General features: G+C 48.7%; 1 protein-coding gene across 1 annotated transcript in view; it reads right to left on the bottom strand.

The window, feature by feature from the left end:
* Nucleotides 1–24,287, bottom strand: part of PHF2 (PHD finger protein 2) — a 103,040-nt gene that overhangs the window by 36,485 nt on the left and 42,268 nt on the right. The window contains exons 2-3 of the mRNA XM_032268531.1: nucleotides 10,723–10,808; nucleotides 4,318–4,432 (exon numbers count right to left, since the gene is read on the bottom strand). Coding sequence (XP_032124422.1) covers nucleotides 4,318–4,432; nucleotides 10,723–10,808 — 201 coding nt within the window. The remainder of the gene's footprint in view (nucleotides 1–4,317; nucleotides 4,433–10,722; nucleotides 10,809–24,287) is intronic.

Here is a 24,287-nt window from a genome sequence, read left to right as displayed (position 1 = left end):
CTGGAAATGGGGAAGGCAACTGGCCAACTTTAGCCCCCACTAGCCTTCCTGTCTCAGATAAGAAGAGAAAAATAAAAAGGCTGAGAAATGCTCCTGAGGATCACAGCCCAGAGACTCTACAAAATTGAGATTTAATCCTGAAATTATAGAACACTTTTCCTCCCCAAACCTTACCACCAAACATCACTATAAAAATAGCTGATTATAACTGAGAGAGCTGCAAGACACAGACTCTGTTTAATATGAAATTCTTAGGAAAACCCAAAGAAACCAGGAGAAAAACAAAGAAACTAGAAGCTGATATCTCTGGCACCTAGAGCTATAGCAAATTTAACACAGCCCAGCTCCTATACAGATTAACATAAAACCTCACACTAAAGCCTAATTACCTCAGTTCCTATTACACAATAAATACATCATATCCAGCTTTCACAAGAAATTACAAGGCCTGTTACAAGGTAAGAAAAACCATAGTCTGAAGAGACAAAGCAAGCATCAGAACAAGACTCATAACTCATTTCTGAATTATCAGACAGGAAACTTAAAATTAATTAATATGTTAGCTACACTAATGGGAAAAGTTGACAACATGTAAGAACAGATGGGTAATATAAATAGAGAAATGGAAACTAAAAAAGAGCAAAAAGGAAAGGCTACAAATTAAAACAAAAAGTAGCAAAAATGAAGGATGCCTTTAATGGGCTCATCAGTAGACCACATGGCCAAGAAAAGAACCAGTAAGCTTTAAGTTAAGTCAGTAAAAACTTCCAGCCTGAAATGCAAACAGAACAAAGAAGCAGTGGATGGGGGGCCGAGGGGAGGTGCAGAATATCCAAAAAATGTACAAGAATTACAAATGGTGCAACATGTGTATTAAGAATATAAAAAGGAAAGAGAAAATGCAGAATTAATATTTATTTGAAGCAATAATGGCTGAGAATTTTCCAAAATTAATGGCAGACATGAAACCAAAGATCCCAAAAGCTCAGACCACACAAAGCAGGATAAATGCCAAAAATTCTACACCTAGGCATATAATATTCAAACTGCAAAAACAAAAGAAAAAAGACAAAGCAAATATATTAAAAGAAGTCAAATGACAGAGATCAACTTCCAGCATGACAATGAAAATGGCAAAAAATTATTTACAAAACAATTATTCAGAGCCTCTGAAAATGGTCCTAAGACCAAAGAGCAAGTGAAGAAAAATCCATTTAAGAAAGTCTCCAAAAACTCAGTAAGAAGAGTCAGGGATATTTGGACCAAGACTGCTCCCTCCATCCACATTCAGAGTTCAGAGATGGAGGCTCCACTCCCAAGTGCTGGAGCCAAGAACACAGGCTTCATCCCCACCAGCTCCCAGCTGGAGCGCTTTCTCCTTAGGAGAGCAGGACTTCCACTTCTCGCTCTGTTCCAGCTGCCTGTTGCTGAGGCTAAGTCTGGGGCAAGTAGTGCCAAGAGGTGGGGACTGCCTTCTTGCATCCAACCCTGACTGTGAAACTGAGGCTCTCCCCTGAACGTGGCATGTTGATAGTACTGAGTGGGGCCCTGATCACCCTCACCTTGCCACTTCTATTCAAGCTGATACTGGAGGTTCTTGACACAGCAATTAGGCAAGAAAAATAAATACCAGTCACCTAGACTGGAAAGGAAGAAGTCATCCTATCTCACTTTGCAAATAACATGATCATATGCATATAGAAAATCCCAAGGAACCCTCTAAAAAAACCAACTAGAACTAATAAACTAGCTCAGCAAGGTTGCAAGATACAAGATCAACATATAAAAATCAATTGTATTTCTATACACTAGCAATGAACAATCTTAAAATTAAGAAAACTATTCTATTTACAAGAGCACCAAAAAGAATAAAATAATTCAGAATATATTTAACAGGGGAAAAGCAAAACTTACACTCTGAAAACTATAAATCATTGTTGAAAGAAACTTAAAAGATCTAAAGAAATGGAAAAGTATCCATGTTCACAGGTTAGAAGTTTTAACATTGTTAAGATGGCAATACATACCTGCAAAGTGATCTACAGATCAAAAGCAATTGCTTTCCAAATCCCAGCTGACTTCTTTGTAGAAATTGACAAGCTGATCTTAAAATTCATATGACATGCAAAGGACCTAAAATGATCTAAACAAACTTGAAAAAGAAAAACAAATTTGGAAGACTCGTACTTCCTGATTTCAAAACTTACTATATAAATTACTATAGTAATTAAGACTGTGTGGTACTGGCATAAGCACAGGTATAGATCAGTGAAACAGAACTGAGTATCAGAAACAAACACATCTATGGCCAATTGAGTTCAATAAGTGTGCCAAGACCATTTACTAGCAAAATAATAGTTTTTTCAACCAATGGTATTGGGACAAATGAAGAGCCACATACAAAAATAATGAAGTTCAATCTTTACCTCACACAACATATAAACTCAAATGTATCAAAGAACAAACTGGATGTGCTGAAACAACAAAACTCTTAGAAGAAAATATATTAAATAAATCTTCACGACTTTGTATTTGGCAATGGATTCTCAGATATGACAACAAAAGCACCACAACAACAAATAGATTAATTGGACTTTATCAAAATTAAACTTTTCTACTTCAAATGACACTATCAAGGAAGTAAAAAGACAACCCACAGAATAGAAGAGAGTCAGATAATGGATTTGTATCTAGAATGTACTATATATGGAGCTTTTACACTCAATATTAAAAAGAGTAAAAAAATTAAAAATGGGCAAAGGACCTGAATAGTCATTTCTCTAAGTTAGACATACAAGGATCAACAAGCACATGAAAAGATGCTCAACATCACTAACTACCAGAGAAATGAAAATCAAAAAATGAGATACCAGTTCACACCCAATCGCATGGCTAGAATCCAGTTAAGTCAGACAATAACAAGTGCTAGTGACGATGTGAAGAAATGGAGCCCCTCACACCCTGCTGGTGGAAAGGTAAAACAGGGATGCTGCTTTGGAATACAGTCTGACAGTTCTTCAAACAGTTAAACACAGAATTACTATACGGCCCAGCAATTCCACTCCTAAAACAATAAAAGCATATATTCACATAAAAACTTGCACAAAAATGTTTATGGCACAATTATTCATAGTAGTCAAAAAATGGAAACAACCCAAATGCCCATCACCTGATGAATGGGTAGACAGAGTACCTATGTGGAATATCTACTTGATGAAATATCACTCAGCCTCAAAAAAAAAAAAAAAAAAAGCATGATGTGCTAACACATGCCACAGCATGGATGACCCTTGAATGCACTCTGTTAAACAAAAGAGGCCAGTCTTCTTGTATAGCTCCATTTATATGAAGCAAATCTACAGAGACAAGAAAGTGGATTAGTAGTTGCTAAGGACAACTTCGAGGGGGAATGAAAAGACAGGGATGATGTATAAAGGTTATGGGATTTATTTGTGGGATGATAAAAATGTCCCAAAATCAGTGATGTGCACATATCTGAATTGCACGTTTTAAATGGGTGAACTGTATTATATGTATTTTACCTTAATAAGGTAAGAAAAGAAATAATAAAGAAGCCAGGGGAAAAACACCTTACCCAGAGAGGGGTCAGGACAAGAGTTCCATTGGATTTTGCATCAGAAATCACACAAGGAAGAAGGGAGTTGGAATTTAAAACATCAAAAGGAAAAACCCTACCAACTTAGGATTCTGTGTCCAGTGGAATGATGCTTCAAAAGTAAGGGAGAAATAAAGGCTGTGTGACAAACAGAAACTCTCTCCAGCTCATGAATGGCCACAGGGCAGCTCAGAGGTGGCTCCCTCTAGCTGCGCAGCTTCTCAGCAGGAGATGCTCCCTGCAGCTAGAATTCTGTCCTCTGTCCTCACACAGAACAAGAGTGTGGGCACTGGGAGTCTCTTAAGAAGGAGACATAGGAGGAGGACTGCCTGGGCCATGGGAGCACACTTGTGGGCAGAGAAAGAACTGGGAGCCAGGGGTTCAGGAGAGTACCTGGCAGGTGCTGGGCACACTCAGGTGGGGAGAGAGGTCCCTTCCACCCAGCGAAAGAAGGGTCCTCAATGCTTGTCCCCCACCCACAGGGAAGTGCTGACCAAGGGGAGGAGAGGTCGGCCCATTTGCAGGGAGCACTGGGGTTGCTGGTGGGGTCTATGTTGCCTCCAGGAGACAGGCTCCCTGCTTCCTGCTCTCCAGCGAGGATAGCAGAGGGAGCCCCCAGGGATCGACAGCGGGACGAGGGACGGAGACAGTGCGCATCCCCTGGCTGCAGTTGGTGGAGCCTGGAGGGAGGGCCAGCCCACCTGGGAAAGGTCCGGCTCCGCAGCTCCTTGATGAAGAGCTGGCTGCCATTCTGCACGGGCTTGACATCAGGCGCTTGCCCGGGGCCATGTTTGTGCCAGGTCCGCTTCTTCTTTACTGTGGAGGAGACCGGAAGCCAGGTCCGTCACAGAGCGCAACCCCAGCAGGGCCCCACAACCTCCCCTGAGTACCTTGGCCCACACAGCCTACTAACACCTCCCAGCATAGCTGGGCTCACTCTCACCTCCCAAGGCCGATTCCATCCCCACCCTGCCATGCACAGAGGGAGGACCCCACCTCAGCCTTGGGTCCTCTCCCATCCCACACCTCACCATGGATGGCACCACTGTCCTCCATGCCCTAACCCAGAAGCTGAGGACTCCCAGGATCCCTCCTCATTCAGGCCCTGAGTCTGCAGAGACCACCAGAGAGGCACCTCCCAAAAAGGTCCCCAGCCACAATTCGGTTCGGCCTCACCATCTCATGGCCTCCATAGCTGGACCCTGTCACCTCCCTACTGGGACCTTCAATGCCCCAATAGCCACAGCCGCGGACAGGGGCAGGTTGGGTCCCACCATCTTGTTGCCTCTCCTCCCCTCCTCCTCAGGTAGTGCACATCCCTGCTCCTCTGTGCTGGCCACACTCCACCCTCTCCTACCCACAACCAACCCTGGGCCTGTCCACCTCACCTACTTCCTCACCCTGCCCAGGTCAAACCTCCTCCTGGGGCACCAGGTACACATACCTTGGACTTTTTACATGTGCATGTGAGCACATGTGCACACATCCCTAGTGGACTATGCACCCATGCAACAATGCATGCACACATACACATGCACAAATACACATGCACACACCCATAGTGGACTGCCAGCCCTATGCGTGTACACACACCCCTACCAGACTTCAAGTCCCTGAGGGGAGGGAAGAAATTTCCTCTCCACCCCACTATGTCCCTAACTCCCAGCCTCATACTCAACCAGGCAGAGAAGAGCAGATGGGGTAAGGGAGGTGGCCGATGCACTCAGACGCCCTCCTCGAGGGCTGCCTTGGCTGAGTCGGACATAGGGTGATCCTTGAACAGTAAAGGGACTGAATTCAAGAGCAGAGCCAGGCAAGGCCTGTATGGTGCCCATCCTTCACAAAGGCGGGGTGGGGGGCACAGGGATGGGGGGCCTCAGAAGGCCATGTGTCCTCATCCTCCTGAGTCTCAGTGGTTGGGGGGACAAAGGAAGCTGACAGCCACCCAGTGACAATGCTGCCTGTCTGAGCAGGATCTGCTACCAACGCAGAATCAGGGCTGGGTGGGGCTGGGACCTTTTATTTGCAAAGAATCTTCACATTGTGTTTTATCTCCCTGCCCACAATTCAAGTGGACATTATGGAAACTTGACAAAATCCAAGAGTCAAGGCCAGAAGCCAGGACCTCTGAGGGAGGCACACGGCAGACGAGCCACAAAAGGGTTCAAATCTGTCTTGCCCAATCCTCTTCTAGCTGTGTGACCTTGGGCAAGTTACTAGATACCTCTATGCCTCATCTTTACTAGAGAAAGGCTTGTATGGGCCTTGCAGAGTGGCTGTGGGATGTAAGTTGGCACATGCCATGTCTGTTCCAGACTCCACTGGGCCTTTTCTCGGGGCAAAGCCACTTGGTGTGGCAGGTGCTTGTTCATGGGCAGAACACACTCACGGGCTGCCCATGAACGAGCCTGGTGCTAACAGACCTGAGCGTGGCTCATCCCTGTGTGCCCTCTGTACCCAGTACTGAGCCCAGCACATAGTGGGCAGAGGGGAGCATCTGTGAGCTGATGAAGTCTCCTATCCTTGTCACACTGGCTGCTCAGCTTCAGAGCATCTTGGAAGGAGAGGTAGATGCATCTGCCTTTATAACTATCAACAGGGAAGGCTGAGTTCATCCCATGCTCCTGCCCTCTTGGTGCCAGCCTGAGCCAGGCAATACCAGGGCCATCGATAACTCCAACCTGCCCTCCTGTTGCAGTTTGCAAGCACTCACTGAGTATCTTGGCTCTCGTGCAAGGCTGGGGACGCTGGAGCCGGTGTCACCCAAGCAACAGATGCCTGGGAGTCCCTGCTTCTTAAGAGCTGAGATGGGCAGGGGGCCAAGGCAGGCCCTAGAGGTGTGTGTACTGACATGTTCAGCCCAGAGGGTAAAGGAGTTGGAAAACAGATCCCCCCCATGACAGCCCAGACCCTCCTGACCCCGCAACAATCCTAAGCCTCAGTGACTGTGAATACCATCACCCTACTGCTGGGCCTGTTGCTACTTGGAGAGGTGTGGACAATCAAGGGAGCAAGGGGCTTCCGAGTTCACAAAGTGCCTGCCTCGGAAGGCCTCGTGGAAGTGGAGGCAGTTACATGCACTCCACGGGGAGCCAAGTGGAACCCAGAGAGGAAACTTCCAGAGCTGAGATTTCCGTATCAAGCAGAGCTCCCTGCCTGCCATTAGGTCACCACCTCCAAGGAGCACTGAGTGCGGGCAGGGTCCAATGAAGGCCCAGGAGGGAGGTGGCTCAGGCAGGAGCCCGAGGCAGCCCTGTGATCACGCGGCAGCAGTGACACTGCAGCTGGGAGAGGCCTCAGAGCTGGCTGAGGAGACCAAGGAAAAGGAAGCAGCCCACAAAGACAGTGGGTGCCACAGACAGGCGCCCACAGGGGCGCAGCACAGCCGGCAGGGTGGGGGTGTCCTCCCCGTCACCTGTCTACATGGTCATTATTTCATCAATCACACTCCTGTCCGAGGACGCCCACTGAGGCCAGGGGCCCCCGGCTATACGGTCATACCTCCTCTCTCATGGGGCAGGGTCCTCACTTCACGGATGAAGCAACTGAGGCCAGAGACATGGGGCCGTGCCAAGGTCACCAGCGAAGGTACACAGAGGGACAAGGAAGCCGACTGCCCCTCCTGCTGCACCAGCAAGGGGCACCCCTTCCCAGAGCCACACGGGGAGCATGATGACAGTGCCCCTGTGACGACACACCCACAGACGGCCACTGAGCAGAGTCACCCCAACCCCACAGGGCAGGACGGGATGAGGAACATCAGTTCAATAAGAAAAGTGACCGTATAATTCAGGAGCTGCAATTCAGGGCCACTTCTAACCACTATGTGGCTTCCTCATCAGATGGGGATGCCTTCTTGAGTTCCTGGCCAGGAACACTGAGCTAGCCTGTACCAAATCTGTGTGTCAGGTAAATCACAGGCCATAGCCAAAATCAACTCAAGGGACATGTTGGAACAGCACAGAGAGGGACCCTGCAGTCCCCACCACTGTGGCTTTAAAAGAGGGTGTGAAGTGTGAGGACCAGGCCTCAGACACAGCTCACTCTGGGAAATCTGAGCAGCCCCTATCCCTACCCCCAGGCCAGGGTGGCAGGGGCAGGACAGGTGGAGGCAGGCTCAAGACCCCCAGAGGCTCCCAGCACTGACTTAGAGCTTCTCCAGGGACACAGAGAGGCCCTCTTGTCCCCAAGATGCCTTGGTGTGCAAGGCATGGCTGGAGTCAATGTGAAGACCGACTGAGGCATCACAGACAGGCTCTGGACACAATGCACACTCACTTCAACTCTGAGCATGCTCACTGCTGGAAGGTGCTAGAACCATGTACCTGTGTCCCTGATGGAGTACATGTCCCTCAACGGCAACTGAAAATCTGCCTCACAGAATTTATATCGCACATTCAGCACATAGACACTGCACACACATACACATGCACATAGCTGTGGACTGAATATCAGTCCTATCACAATTTATCTGTTGAAATCCTGACCCTAAGGTGAGGCCTTAGGAGGTGGGGCCTTTGTGAGACGATGAGGTCATGAAGGTGAAGTCCTCATGAATGAGATAATGTCCTTATAAAAGAGACCCCAGAGAGCTGCCTCTTTCCTTCCACCATGTGAGGACACGGCAAGAGGGCACTGTCTATGAACCAGAAGCAGACCCTCACCACACACTGAATCGGCCAGCACCTTGATCTTGGACTTCCAGCCCCCGGAAGTGTGAGAAATAAATTTTCTATTACTTAAGCCCTCCAGTCTGTGGTATTTTGTTATGGCATCCTGAACAGAGTATGACATACACACAAGCACATGCACACACACATACATACACACAAATATGTAAACACACACGTACATGCACATGCATATGTATACAGCCAGGCAGGGGCTGGGGCTCCCACTGCCTGCAACCTCAGTACTGTCTGCTGCTCTAGAACGTCTCTCCCTGGGCAGCTGGCCATAAGTGATGGGAAGGGAAGTCTGCACTGGGGTTTTAGCTGCAATCGAGGGCAGGCTGGGACACCAGGCCTCTGCCCAAACTCCCTCAGGCACAGGGGCAGGGTCTGTGAGGTAGGCACACACGATTCCCATGGCAGGTGGACCGTTTCTGGGGATGCGTGGGGACATTAGAGAAATTGAAACTGCACTCACTGATGTGCAAAACCTGCCGAGCCCCAGCACCACACCACTGCTCTACCCCAGCACCAGCTCATGCAAGAGCCCCCAAACAAGGACCCCTTGAAATGTATGCTGACTACCAGGAGAAGAGGCCCCTGGCCCAGAGGTTTCCGACACTTTCTTCCCTACTAGTCTGAAAGCCTATTCTCAAGTGATGTACATGTGTACCTGCTGCACGAACCACACAAGAGCAGCACCACCCCAGCATCCTCCCAAGTCCCTCACTCAGGGGCCCTGAGTGGGTCCTGCCCCCCTGGAAAGCACCTCCTGGGGTGTCCTGGCTCCAGCCCTGCTCTGCCCTGACACGCACTCCACAGGCCCCATGGGGCAGCCCCAGGTCCCCACTGAAAGCTCAGCCCCGTTTGTGTCATTCGAAAAGACAGATCGGCCCTGAGCTTTCCGGGTGGCTCAATGAGGTGTCAGAAGCACAGAGATGCCCCGTCAGGCTGATCCTTCCTACCCTTTATCTGTTTTCAAGCAGTAACCAGATGATGGGTTAATGAGCTTGCGACAGGCAGATGCATCCTGAGCTTTAATATAGCCAACTACTGGGGGACCAGGGGTAAGAAGGCAATTTAGGAATCCTGGAACCTCATCAGCCTGAAAGTTCAGGAACAGCTACTTGCTTCTTCTCATCACCCTCTTGCATATTTGGTGGTGTTTGCCACATGTTGAGGCTGTGCTGGGGATCGGTTGAGATCTGAAACACATGCAGCCTCCACTGTTGTCCAGCAATGGACAGACACAAAGCATTCAGGCCTTGCAAGAGGCCAAGAAAGAGCAGCCAAGTCCCCAGAGTAGTGGGACCCCCACCTGCCCCAGTGCTCAGCATCACCAGCTGCCAGGCCAGGCCTCCAGGGCTCCCTTGACCCAGCCTCAGCCCACAGAACAGGGGTGCTGGGGCCCCTAATGCCTGCATCCTCCTTCTGCCCTCACTGATTCTACAGAACCCATCCCACAGGGGTCTTGGGTTGTCCCCTTTGAAGGAGAGTGACTCAGACTGGCTATGACCTGGAGCCAGATGTATTCCCTGCCCCACCTTGTCCAGGACTTAGGTCAGCAGGGATGTGATCAGCTGACCCAGCCAGGGCCCACATCCAGCCTGCAGATTCTGTGAGCACCCAAGACCCTCCAACGAAGTGGAACCAGAAGCCACATTAACACACACATCTCCACATCCATGCCATCTGTACTGTCTACAGGCCACACACCTCCTGAGTCTCTGAAGACCACCACATAGCTCCACATCTGCAACCAGGGCAGAGGCTTGGAGCTCAAGGCTCACGTAACCTCTGGCTCACCTGGATGAACCTGCATAGTGTGAGACAAGCCTGCAGCCCAGGACCACCACACCTGAGAGGGCTGAGAAGAAAACGGACCTCAGCCCTTAGGATACGCAAACAGCAGGTTGTGTGGGAAAGGCAAAGGCCCTCCAAGATTCTCTGCAGAGGAGAAGGTGGGTGGGATGAGGCAGGGGCTAAAAAAGGAGGGGAGGACAGAGCCCACCAACAATGCACGTGTCCAGAAAACACAGGTTGGGCCCTTCGTGGGCCAGTGGCTGGCTGGGCAGGGCTGGCCTGGGGGCCCGTGGGAAACCCCTGCATCACCATTTATCCAGGTCCTCAAGTCCGTGTCCCTTAACTCAGGCTGGCCTGGCCTCTCCCCAGGCCTCAGAAGGCCCTTTGGGTCTTTGCACAGCTGCCTTGCCAGCGGGAGCTGATCAGGAGGGACTACAGTGGGCTTAGTGAGGCAACAGGGGACAGTAAGCTAGGCTGGCAGGATTCCCAGGTCTAGGCACTACTCAGGGAGTTTTGCCCCCAGCAACCCAGGCAGGGACCAGGCCCAGCAGAGACCTCACCCTCCATGCAGCCCAGGCAGGGTGGATGCTGCTCTGATCAGCAAGAGATGGCCGCTTGGGCTGCGGTACTTACAGGTGGACTTCCCATGGGTTTTCTCACAGTTTGGGCAGTGGTATATGTCGATGTCGGGCGCCTCCTCCTCTTCCACCCCAACACAGCTGAAACGAGACGAAACAGACCATTACCTAGGCACTCAGCACCTCAAGCACTTTCTATCTGCCAAGCTCTAGAGAGAATCCCTGCTCATAGTCTGAGGACCTGGGCCAGATGGAGCACAGCCGTGCAGGGACAGTGTTCCACTAGGAAAGCACGGTGGAGGGAAAGAGCTGTAGAGATGTCCTCCTGGAAAGGCATCTGCAGCATGGACCCAGATACAGCATCTGGATATGCCCCACCATGAGGACCCAATGAATGGGCCATCTGGCAGGCCTGCCTGAGTGAGGGTCACCAATGTCCTGTCAGTCACCCAGGGGACAGGGAAGGAAGAGGGGGTCTCAGAGCCAGGCTGTCCCCATCACTTCACCAGGGGTAGCCTGAGGAGACAGAAAATACCAGGGACAGCTTGAAGCCCCCTCCTGCAGGCCACACCATGGCCACCCATCCAGCTCATCTTCATGGGGACCAGGAAGAGGCCCAGACACAGACTTAGCAGCCTGGCCTTAGGACATGCCCAGAACTCCAGACACCTTATCCCTTCCCTGGAGTTCCTCCAGACCCACTGCAAACCTGCTTAGAGACTCAGAACAAGAGAGAGCCACCTCCTGTGCAGATGGCCAGGCTATGGGCCTTAAGCCATTTGAGGAATGAAGACAAAGAATATTAAAGGAAGGATACAACCTAAGACATCAATAAATTTCTGCAGAAGCAAACTGAGCAAAATGGAAATGCTTTGTTTTATTCTGATACCTTCTGCTTTTTTTAGTTAAAAGTGACATGAGGCCAGGTGCAGTGGCTCATGTCTGTCATCCCAGCACTTTGAGAGTCCCCTGTGGGCAGATCACTTGAGGTCAGGAGTTTGAGACCAGCCTGGCCAACATGGTGAATGAAACCTCATCTTTAATAAAAATCAAGGGAAAAAAAAAAAAAGGCCGTGCACAGTGGCTTACACCTGTAATCCCAACACTTTGGGAGGTCAAGGCGGGTGGATCACAAGGTCAGGAGATTGAGACCATCCTGGCTAACATGGTGAAACCCCGTCTCTACTAAAAATACTACATGGTGGCACATACTTGTAGTCCCAGCTACTCAGGAGGCTGAGGCAAGAGAACTGCTTGAACCCAGGAGGCAGAGGTTGCAATGAGCCAAGATCATGCCACTGCACTCCAGCCTGGGCAACAGAGTAAGACTCCATCTCAAAACATAAATAAATAAATACAAACAAACAAATTAGCCAGGGCATAGTGGCACACACCTGTAATCCTAGCTACTCGGGAGGCTGAGGTGGGAGAACTGTTTGAACCCGAGAGGCAGAGGTTGCAGTGAGCCAAGATTGCACCACTACACTCCAGCCTGGGCAACAGGGTGAGACTCCATCTCAAAAAATAAAAAAATAAGTGACATGAAAGTGGCCATCTGTAACATATAAAGAGGCCCCAAGACTAAATAAGAACACAGTGCATAAAGGGCAGGACACAGGAGCAGACAACTCTCACAAGAAGAATGCAACAAATAAACTGGAAAATACTTCAACATCTTCCTCTAGTGAGCAAATATATGTAAATAAAACAGACCAGTAAATTTAAAAATGGACATTCCCCCCAGGCAGCCCCAGAATGTCACCATAGGAGGGTGTCAGGGTACCAAGCTACTTGGAAGCTACAGATGTACATGAAGCAGACTGTTTTCACTCAAGGCAAACAAAAAAATGAACATAAAGACACTGCTGACCTTAAGGAAATAAAAAAGGAGTATAACAGAATACTATGAAAAATTATAGGTCACTAAATTACATAACCTGGATGAAATGGAGAAATACTCAGAAGCACACAAACTGCCAAAACTGACTCAAAAAGAAATAGAACATTTGAACAGAACTATAATAAGAGATTAAATCAGTAATTTAAAAAATCACCCCAAAAAAGAAAATCTCAGAACCACCACTAGTGAATTCTATCAAACATTTAAAGAAGAATGACACCAATCCTTCTCAAACTTTTCCAGAAAATAGAAGAGAAGGGAACATTTCCTAACTTATTATATGAGGTCAGCACTACCCTGTGTTCAAAGCCAGACAGAGACACTACAAGAAAACTAAAGACCACTATCTCTAATGAATATTGACATAAAAATCCTCAACAAAATACCAGCAAATAAAGTCCAGGAACACGCTAAGGGGACAATGCACCATGACCAAGTGGGATTTACCACAGGAATGCAAGGATGGTTCCACACATGAAAATAAAACAGTGCTTCAACCCCTGAAGTATCACGTCCAACTGTAAGAAGAAAAGGATGCAACCCTGGGGCTCTACCCTGCAGGCTAAGACAGCAGAAATTGTGCTTCTCTTTCCTTCACCCAGCAAGACAGATCTCATCAAACTGGGTAAAATACAAGAAGCAGGGCTCACCTGGCTCTTTCTCCTGGGCTGGCATAGCCCTCTGCCTCATTCTATGCTCTCATCTCTCCCAATCCTTCCCCAATTCCCCATCCTTCCCAAGACACATTATACCATATCAATGCAATGATGAAAAATCCTACGTTACCATCTCGATACAGAAAAAGCAAGCACTTAACAAAATCCAACACCCTTTCATGATAAAAACACTCCACAAACTAGGAATAGAGGGGAATTTCTTCAACATGATGAAAGCCATTGATGAAAAATCCACAGCAAACATCGTATACAATGGTGAAAGGCTGAAAAGCTTTTCCCATAGATGAGGAACAAAATAGGATGTCTATTGTTGCCATTTCTATTTAACACAGTACTGGAAGCTCTAGCCAGAGCAATTAGGAAAAAAAGAAATCCTGAAATAAAACGAGTCTGAATTGGAAAGAAACAAATAAAATTATCTTTATTTGCATATGACATAATCCTATATATAGAAAACTCCAAGGAATCCATACACAGAAAAACCTTCTATAGCTAATAAATAAATTTAGAAGTTGTAGGTGCAAAAACAACACACAAAAACCAGTTGGATTTCTGTACACTAGCAATGAATAATCTGAAAATAAAATCAGGAAAGCAATTACCATTATAATAGCATCAAAAATGACAAAATATTAATATGTAGGAATAAATTTAACCTAGGAATTGCAAGAATTGTACGCTGCTGAAAGAGGTCCCAAAGGATACAAATAAATGGAAATATATCCCATGTTGATTAACTAGAAGACTTAATAGTGTTAAGACAGCAATACTACCTAAAGGAATCTACAGATTCAATGCAATCCCTATCAAAATCCCAATAACTTTGTTTACAGAAATGGAAAAGCTAAGAAAACTTACGTTTCCTGATTTAAAACTTACTACAAGGCTATGATAAAACAGTGTGGCACTAGCATAAGGATAGACATATAGATCAATGGAATAGAGCTAAAACCTCAGAAATAAGCCCATACATCAACAGCCAATTGATTTTTGATAAAGGTTCCTAGATCATGCAATGGAGAAAGAATAATTTCTTCAACAAATGGTATTAAGGCAAGTGGATATCCACATGCAAAGGAATGAAGTTGGATGCCTGCCTCACACCACATACAAAAATTAACTAGAAATGGATTGGTAACCTAAATATGAGCTAAAATAATAAAACTCTTAGAAGAAAACATAGAAGTCAATCTTCATGACCCTGGATTTAACAGTCGAGTCCTAGATATGACACCAAAAGCATGACCAACAAAAGAAAAAAATGCTGATTTGGACTGCATCAAAATTGAAAACTTTTTTGCATTAAAGGACAATATCGACAGATTAAGAAGTCAAGTGACAGAACGGGAGAAAATATTTGCAAACCATAAATATGACAAGGGTATGGCATCCACAACATATAAAGAACTATTCCAGTTCAACAATAAAAAGGCAATCTGACTAATAAACAGGTAAAGGATTTCAAAAGACATTTCTTCAAAGAGGATATGTAAATGGCCAACAAGCACATGAAAAGATGCTCAGCATTCTCAGTCATTAAGGAAATGAAAATCAAAACTACAGTAAGATATCACTTCACGCCCACTAGGATGGCTATAATTCTTTTTTTAAGTAAGTGTTGGAGAGGATGTGGAGATGGTAGACATGTAAAATGGTGCAGGCACTGTGAAGAAAAATTTGATGTTTTCTCAGATAATTAAACATATAATTAAAATGTGACCCAGCAATTCCACTGACAGACACATTCCCCAAAGAATTAAGAATAGGTACTCAGGCTGGGTATTGTGGCTCATGCCTGTAATCCCAGCACTTTGGGAGGCTGAGGCAGGAGGATCATGAGGTCAGGAGTTTGATATCAGCCTGGCCAACATGGAGAAACCCCATCTCTACAAAAACTACAAAAATTAGCTGGGCATGGTGGTGCGCACCTGTGGTCCTAGCTACTCAGGAGGCTGAGGCCCGAAAATCACTTGAACCCAGGAGGCAGACTTTGCAGTGAGCCAAGATTGCGCCACTGCACTCAAGTCTGGCCAATAGAGTAAGACTCTTTCTCAAAAGAATAATAAAAAGAATAGGTACTCAAACAAATGTTCCTAACAGTATTACTCATGATAACCAAAACGTAGAAATAGCCCAAATGTCCACTGACGAATGGATAAACAAAATGTAGTCCGTAATACAATGGAATATTATTCAGCCTTAAAAAGGAATGAAGTCATGATACATCCTACAATGTGGATGAATCTTGAAGGCATTATAGTAAATGAAAGAAGCATGACATATGAGGAGTGCTGTACGATTCCACTTACGTGAAATGATAATATATGTATAATAGGTATATCCCTGAAGATAGAAAGCTACCAGAGGGTGAGAGGAGAGAGGAATGAGGAGTTACTGTTTAGTAGGTACATTTAATTTCCTCAGGAAATTAAAATATTTTGAAGCTTGAAGCTAGATAGAGGTGATGGTTGCAGAGCATTGTGAATTTACTAAGTACCACTGAATTGTTCACTTTAAAATGATTAATATTATGCTATTAACTCAATAAAAGAGAAAAAAAGAACCTGGCCCAGTGAAAGTGACATCATCATCACCATCACCACCATCACTGTCACCAACATTGCTACACCATCATTAACATCATCACCTCAAACACCATCATCATTATCATTACCATCACCATCACCACCATCACCATCTCCAATATCACTATACCATCATCATCATCACCTCTAGCACCATCATCATTATCATTACCCTCACCACCAACATCATCACCACCACAACATCCTTATCATCATCACCTCTACCACTATCATCATCATCACCGTCACCACCATCACCATCTCCATCACCACACCCTCATCACCTCTACCACCATCATCATTATCATTACCATCACCACCAAGACCATCACTATCACCATCACCACACCATCCTTATCAACAGCACCTCAACCACTAACATCATCATCGCCACCACCACCATCACCACACCATCCTTATCATCATCACCTCTACCACCATCATCATTACCATCACCACCATCACCAACATCACCACACCATCCTTATCATCACCTCTGCCACCACCATCATTATCACCATCACCACCATCACCAATACCAACATCACCACACCATGCTTATCATCATCACGTCTACCACCATCATCCTCATCACCATCATCACCATCACCAACACCAACACCAACACCACCACACCATCCTTATCATCATCACCTCTACCACCATCATCATTATCATTACCATCACCACCATCACCAACACCAACATCATCACCATACCATCCTTATCATCACCATCATCTCTACCACCATCATCATCATCACCATCACCACCATCACCAACACCAACATCACCACACCATCCTTATCATCATCACCTCTACCATCATCATCATCATAACCACCATCACCACACCATTCTTATCATCATCACCTCTACCACCAACATTATCATTACCATCACCATCACCAATATCACCACACCATTCTTATCATCACCTCAATCACCATCATCATCATTACCATCACCATCACCATCACCAACATCACAACATCCTTATCATCATCACCTCTTCCACCATCATATCATCACCATCACCAACATCACCAAACCATCATTATCATCATCACCTCTACCACCAACATTATCATTACCATCACCATCACCAACATCACCAAACCATCATTATCATCATCACCTCCACCACCATCATTATCATCATCACCATCACCACTGTCACATCACCAACATCGCCACACCATCATTAACATCATCACCTCTACCACCATCATTATCAACACCATCACCATCACCAACATCACCACACCAACCTTATCATCATCACCTCAACCACCATTATTATTACCATCACCGCCATCACCATCACCAACATCACCACACTATCCTTATCATCATCACCTCTAGCACCATCACCACCACCAAAATCATTATCATCACCATCACCACCATCATCATCCTCACCAACATCAACACCATCACCTTCACCATCACCATCACCACCATCACTAACTCTGGCTGAGCACTCACACTGAAATGGGCAGCATGCCAAGAACTCTAATAGCATTATTTTCCAACAACCCTGCAATAATGGGAATTCTTGTTATTAGCCTTATTTACCAGGACAGGGAAATTTTGGTATGAGAGGGTAAGTGCCTGCCCAGACACAGAATAGTCTCCTTATTCATTGACTGGGGATAGTATTGCCCTTGCCCTTGGGGCATTTACACACACAAATGAAGCCAGGCAAAGAGATGGGTGGGCCTGGCCCAGCGTGAACACTCATTAGACACAGTGAGCTGTTACTGCTAGTGCCCCATGTATCAAACTAACCCTGCCAGGCCAGCAGGGTCTTGGGCCCTAGATGGGTGTTCTCTTCAACAGCCACCACAGTCCTGAGTTCTGGGAACAGAGCGTGAAGCCCAGAAAAAGACCTTGGCAAATTGTTTTTGAAATACAAAGTTCACTCTATCTTAAAACACAAGCTAAAGTAAAGTCCACGCAGTCCAAAGAGTCAAGCGTAAAAGAAAAGCCATCGAAAGCAGAACATGAGGGAGTGTTTGTCTGCTCTCAGAGTGCAAAGTGACTTTCTTTACAAAGAAACAAAAATTGGAAAGGAAACTCAGAAAGAACATTGATGGATGAAAATTATGCTCCAACACATCAAAACAAACCTGAAAACGCACGCTATATTTACATCAAACATGGCCCTTCATGAAGTTTTACTAAGGGTGTCTGCCCAATATAAGCAAAAGCCCAAAGCCAGGAACGGAACCAGGGCACTAAGGCATGTGAAGAAGAGCTCGGCGCAGAGGAGGGCAGGACAGGGCTGGAAAACGTCAGGTGCACTGACCACAGGACCACGTATACCTCAGGTTCTCATCAGTGCCACCAAGTTTCTCAGCCACATGCAAAGACTTTCGTGAGACCAGATGAGCTGGGAGCCAAGGACAGTCCCTTCAGCACCATCATTATTCATTTCAAGGACACATACGTTGCCCTGGAGGGGAGCCAGTTGAGCTCTTGCAGCCCAAAATTTAGACCCAGAATCCACACCACACATCAGACCCCACATTCATGCCCCATGTCCATGCCCACATCCATAGTCACACCCAGGCCCCATGTCCACACCCTCACCCGGCCCCCCGGCTGCTCCAGGCTGTGGCCTCATTGTAGCATCTGGAACAGACGAAGACACAGGATGGCCTACACCACCCTGACCTGGCTCTGCCACCATCCCACACCCTGGTGCATGGAAAGGCCCCCAAATGCCCCAGACGGTTGGGCATGTCCCCAGTGAACGTCCTGTTAATAGTCCAGGGGTCAGCACACCACAGAAGGAGCTGAAGGGCTCTCCAGACCTCGGTTCTAAGGGTGCAGAGGGAACTGCCCTGTGCAAAGGCCACATAGGAGGTAGGATGGCAGTCAGTCAACAAGGATGGAAATCAACATGTCCTTAAAACACACCTGCCCACTAAAAATCGGGCTCCTCGGCTCTGGATCTTGGCACAGGGTCCTGGATTCCTGGAGGCAGACAGCACAAGCCCACTTTACAGGTAGGGAGACCGAGGCTCAGGGTCACGAGAACATGCACGGCCAGCATCAGGACTCAGAGGCACAAAGGTCAGGTGGGGATCTGGTCCTCACACCTGACCCTGCCCTCCATGCAATGCCTGCCTGTGTGGCTCCAGGCTCCAGGCCAGTGTCCGCTGCAGGAGGCACTGCCCTGGCACAGCCAATCCACTTACACAAGGATAGGCCTCTTGCGGGCTTCCTCCTTCCAGCACCACCCACCCCTGGGCCACCTGCTAGGAGGATGAACTGGGTGGCACAGGTGTCAGGCTTCACCTCGGCCAGGATGGCTGCCTCGGTCAGTCATTTGCTGCTTTGTGCAGGAGGCCCCAAGAGACTGACAGAAAAGAGAGGTGGTCACGGAGGGAGGATCCTTCTGCTGCCCAAGAGACTCAGAGAACCAAAGGCCTCAGCACCCCTCACCACCTAGGTGTCGGGGTGAGGGGCGGGGGCTGCATCCAGGGCCCGCCCACTGGGGGTGACCACTGGGCTGCCCCTCCTCCCCTGCCAAGGCTAAAGGAAGTGGACCTTCCACAGGGACCCAGGCCAGATCCCCTGTTGGCACTGACCCTATATCTACATCTCTGCTCCAGCGCCTACTGCCTGTGCCACCAACACTGACAGTGGCTACTTGGCAGGTGAAACGAAGTCTCGGAGCTCTCAGCCTGGCTCTGCCACTAGCCAGCTATATGCCAAGGAGATAGCACCTAACTCCTGGGGCCATTGCTGGGACCCAGGGCCCCAGCTGTGCAAGCTCCAGCACAGTGACCTCCATCGGGGGCCATCCTGCCCTCACAGGACAGGCTGTTTGTTGACACTGGGTATTTATTTCATCATACCAGAATTAAGGCTCTCTAAATGCCCCCTAAGAAATTACTTGGAAAATTAGCAAAACGAAAAATAAGAGGAGAATAATAGCTACAGAAAAATGGAAAACATTTTCTTTGCACTAAAGTCAGGGGCATAAGACACTGGTAATCTGAAGGAGACTGGGTAACACCAAAACAGTTTTGTCATCCCAAGGCCGTGTTAGCGGGGTGAGTCCATTATTTCAGAGACAAAAACAAGCACACAGTTCTCATTAACGTAAAACCAACCTCAGCGCCTCACTACTACAGAGTGGGCAGGTGGATAAGGAATATCAGTTTGAAAATCCCAGATGTCCACCTGCTTGTGGCCTGTGTCCACTCTGCCCTCTTCGGGAAGCCCATATGGGCCACCTGAGATGCAAGCAGCTAGATCTTGCTGACTTCAAAGGCTGCCACTCATGGGCACAGAGCTGGCTCAGAGGAGCTGAGCTCCGCAAGGACCCCTGGGATGTAGGTGGCTCCACATGCCCAGCCAGGCCCACTCGTCCACCTGTGTCCTGCAGACAGGCCCTCGGGCCTCATTTGCTGCTCCTGCCCCAGGATGGGGATGCATCCCAGGACACAGGCAGAGGCTCTGTGAGGACCCAGGTGTGGGGGAGGGGATGAGGATGGTCCTCACAGAACAGGATCCCAGACTCAGAGATTCTCAGAAGACATAAGGTGGGCTTCTCCCTCTTGGGAACAGGCACTGGAGCCCTCTGCAGGTCACTGGCCACCTGGCCTCACACACTCCCAGGCTGGGCCCTGTGGAGTGTTTTTTTTTTTTTTTTTAGCTGTAAGTTTATTCACTGCAAAATAATCCTCTCCAATGTGGGTCTGTCCCAGGAGCCCACCCGCTTCTGCAGAAAGAATAGGCCACAAGCTGCTGGTGGTCAGGTGAGCCTGGACTGCAGAATCTAAGGGAGAGCAGGGCCTGAAGAACAGGAAGAGAAAGTGGTGGGTGAGAGAGACGGGAGAGAGAGATGGTGAGGAGGGAAAAAGAAAGATAGGGAGACAGAGACAGAGGGGCAGGGGAGAGAGGGAGAGGAAAAGAAGGGGAGAAGGAGGGAGACAGAGAGACAGAGAGCTAGCCAAGACCTCCCTGGGGAGGGGCAGAGATGGTGAGGCCTTAGGGGTGGCCCCAGGCCAGTGGCATTTGGCTGAGCTGAAGCCCAGGGACACCTTGTAAGGCTGTCCTAAGCAGGACTTCTGCTTCTCCAGTAACTCAGGGCAGATGGGAGAAAACCCAGGAACTGAGAGAGGCAGTGCCTGGCTGCACATGGACCTCAGAGGCCACCGAAGGCACAATGTCAGCCTAGGACCTTAGTATTAAACAGAACACCAACAAAAAGGCAAAGTTGGCCAGCCCTTTCCCCTTTTTAACCCAGGCTAAGAGCAGCACCTCCTGAGATGTCCCAGGGGCTGCACTCCTTCCTGCCACAACAGAGGTTTGTTGACCTAAGTGCAAACTTCAGAGGCTGCAACAGGCCCATTGGGGCTAGGGCAGCAGGATAGAGTATGGGCCACCAAAGGCCACTAGCAGGCATAGAGCACAGGCCACCAGGGCAGAACAGGAGGCACAGAGCACGGGCCACAGGGGCCGGGCAGGAGGCACAGAGCACGGGCCATGGGGGCAGAGCAGGAGGCACAGAGCACGGGCCACGGGGGCAGAGCAGGAGGCACAGGGCACGGGCCACAGGGGCCGGGCAGGAGACACAGGGCACGGGGGCCGTGCAGGAGGCACAGGGCACGGGCCACAGGGGCAGAGCAGGAGTCACAGAGCACAGGACCACAGGGGCCAGGCAGGAGGCACAGGGCACGGGCCACAGGGGCCGGGCAGGAGGCACAGGGCACGGGCCACAGGGGCCGGGCAGGAGGCACAGGGCACAGGCCACGGGAAGTCACCAGCAGGTGTGGAGTATGGGCCACCAGGGACTACCAGCAGGCATGACGCACAGGCCACTGGGGGCCATCCGAATACCAGCCTGGTGGAAGCCCGCACCACCCCCCCGACCACCTTCCTGGCCCCCACACTCCACCCTGAGGACACTTGGAACGCTCAGCCTTCTGCAGGCAAGGTCAGCAGGGCGAAGCGCCAGCCCAGGATGCTGGCTCAGGCCCTCTGAGCAAGTTTTCCTCGGCCAGTGAGGATCAAGTCACCTGGTCCCTACGAGATGGGCTCCAATGAGTGGTGTTTCCACCCACTCACAGGCCCAAGGGTCTGTGTTTCAGCTTGTGGCCTCCCAGGAGCTGGGAGATGGCTGGGCAGGGGTCTCATAAAGGCATGCTGATAGGGAGGGGAAGGTGAGGACCAAGGACAGAACCAGGCCTCAGGGCTACAAAGGAGAAGCTGAGAACGCCTGCCTGAGCCAGTGAGGCCTGGGGGGTGATCCATCTCTGCACAGGCAAGCAAGGTCTGCAGACCCCAATGCACCACACAGCAAAGAAGGAGGACAGGCAGCCGCCTGTGAGCAGCTAGAAGAGGAAGGACTCAGACCCGTGGAGAAGTGACCAAGCGCCAGAGTGAGGCCTGGGACCTGGCTTAGCACACATACAAATACACACGCCACACATACACACACACAAATGCACCAAACACATGCAGACATACACAAACACACCACACACACGCAGACACAACACACATGCAGACACAAACACTCCACACACACAAACACACATGCAGACACAAACAACACACACGCAGACACACACACCACAAACACAAACACAAACACACCACACACATGCAGACACACACAAACACAGCACACACAGATACGTACACATTACATACAGACACACACACACAGGTACACAAACACACACCACACACTCAGGCACACACACCACACATCCAGGCACACACACAATACACACGCAGACACACACACACACAACACACAGACACATGCACACACACACCACGCATGCACACACACCACAAATGCAGACACATACACATGCAAACACACGAACATGCAGAGACATAAAAACACCACACACAGGCACACAAACACACCACACGCATCACACATGCAGACACGCACCACTCACACACAGAAATACACACAGACACAAACACACAAAGATACACAAACACAGGCACACACACACACATCCACACAGGTGTGCAAGCGCAGAGTGCTCTGTGTGAACAGGATGCTGTCAAATTATTACAGTTTAAAAAATAAAGCAGATCTTTACACACTGACATGGTAAGATATCAGAAACACATGGATAAGTGAAGAAAAGCATGTTTTAGAGGACGGTATACAGTAGAATTCCTTTTGATGGAAAACCCAAAACAAAAAGCGTGTGTGTATATGCCTGTGTTTCTATGTCCATATCTATGCACATGCATGTGTGTGCACGCATGTATGTGTGTATGTGTGCACTGTGTGCACCTGTATGCCCATTTGTGTGTGCATGTGTATGCAGGCAGATGTACATTGCCATGTGTATGCATGCATATGTGTGTCCATGTCTGTGTGCATCTGTGTCTATGCATGTGCCCATGAATGTGTCATGTGTGTGTGGTTCAGTCCACCGCGCTCATCTTGCCCCTGAGGGGGGACCCAGTGGTGAGAACAAGGTCATTCTGTCCCTCTAGAGAATCCGAATACAGACGCCAAAGGAAATGGTAAAGAAAAAGAAAACTGAAAGGGCTCGGGGGCGGGGAGTGTAGAATTCAGATGCTTCCAGAGGCCCCACAGTTGTCTCTTAGGATCTCTAAAGAAGCCTGTCCGCCCTCTAGGAAGGCAGCCTGCTCCCTGCAAAACCTGCGCTCTCTCCCAGGTGCCGCTCTGGCTGCCCAAGAGCCTCAGAAAAGGGCAGCCCCAAAGGAGAAGCGGCTCTTCTGAGCTCTTCTCACAGGAATCCTTGCTCCGCAGGCAGGACACGGTGACTTTGTCACAGGTGCCATGGAATTCTGACCCCAAGTATGCCAGTGACAGCCCTGCTCCTGGAGCTGTAGCCCTGCTGCAGTCCACAAGGCGCAGCCTCCCATGGGGGCTTGAGTGGGCTAGGGGCTGCCTTCAGGGAAGCCGGAGGGTCCAGCACAAAAGCCCAGCCAACACCTGGGATAACACCAGGGATGACCGACACCTGGCCCTGGCCCCTGGTTCAGGCACCCTCCGACCATGCCACCCTCCAGACCATGCCAACTCTGGAATGATCTCCTGAACAGCACAGCTAGATTGCATTCCTGGTTTCTTCTATTGTTGTTAAGAACATCTATTTAACGTAAACCAAAATTTTTGAACCTGATTTTCACATTAAAAAAAAATTGGCTGGGTGTGGTAGCTCACACCTGTAATCCCAGCACTTTGGAAGGCCGATGAGGGCAGATCACCTGAGGTCAGGAGTTCAAGACCAGCCTGGCCAACATGACAAAACCCCCATCTCTACTAAAACTACAAAACTAGCCAGATGTGGTGGCATGTGCCCGTAATCCCAGCTACTTGGGAAGCTGACGCAGGAGAATCCCTTGAACCTGGGAGGTAGAGGTTGCGGTGAGCTGAGATGGAGCCATTGCACTCCAGCCTGGGCAACAAGAGTGAAAGAAACTCCATTTCAAA

The sequence above is a fragment of the Sapajus apella genome, unplaced genomic scaffold, assembly GCF_009761245.1.
Source record: "Sapajus apella isolate SASKATOON/1434 unplaced genomic scaffold, GSC_monkey_1.0 scaffold182, whole genome shotgun sequence".
Classification (NCBI taxonomy): domain Eukaryota; kingdom Metazoa; phylum Chordata; class Mammalia; order Primates; family Cebidae; genus Sapajus; species Sapajus apella.
This window is presented reverse-complemented; position numbering and strand designations above follow the sequence as displayed.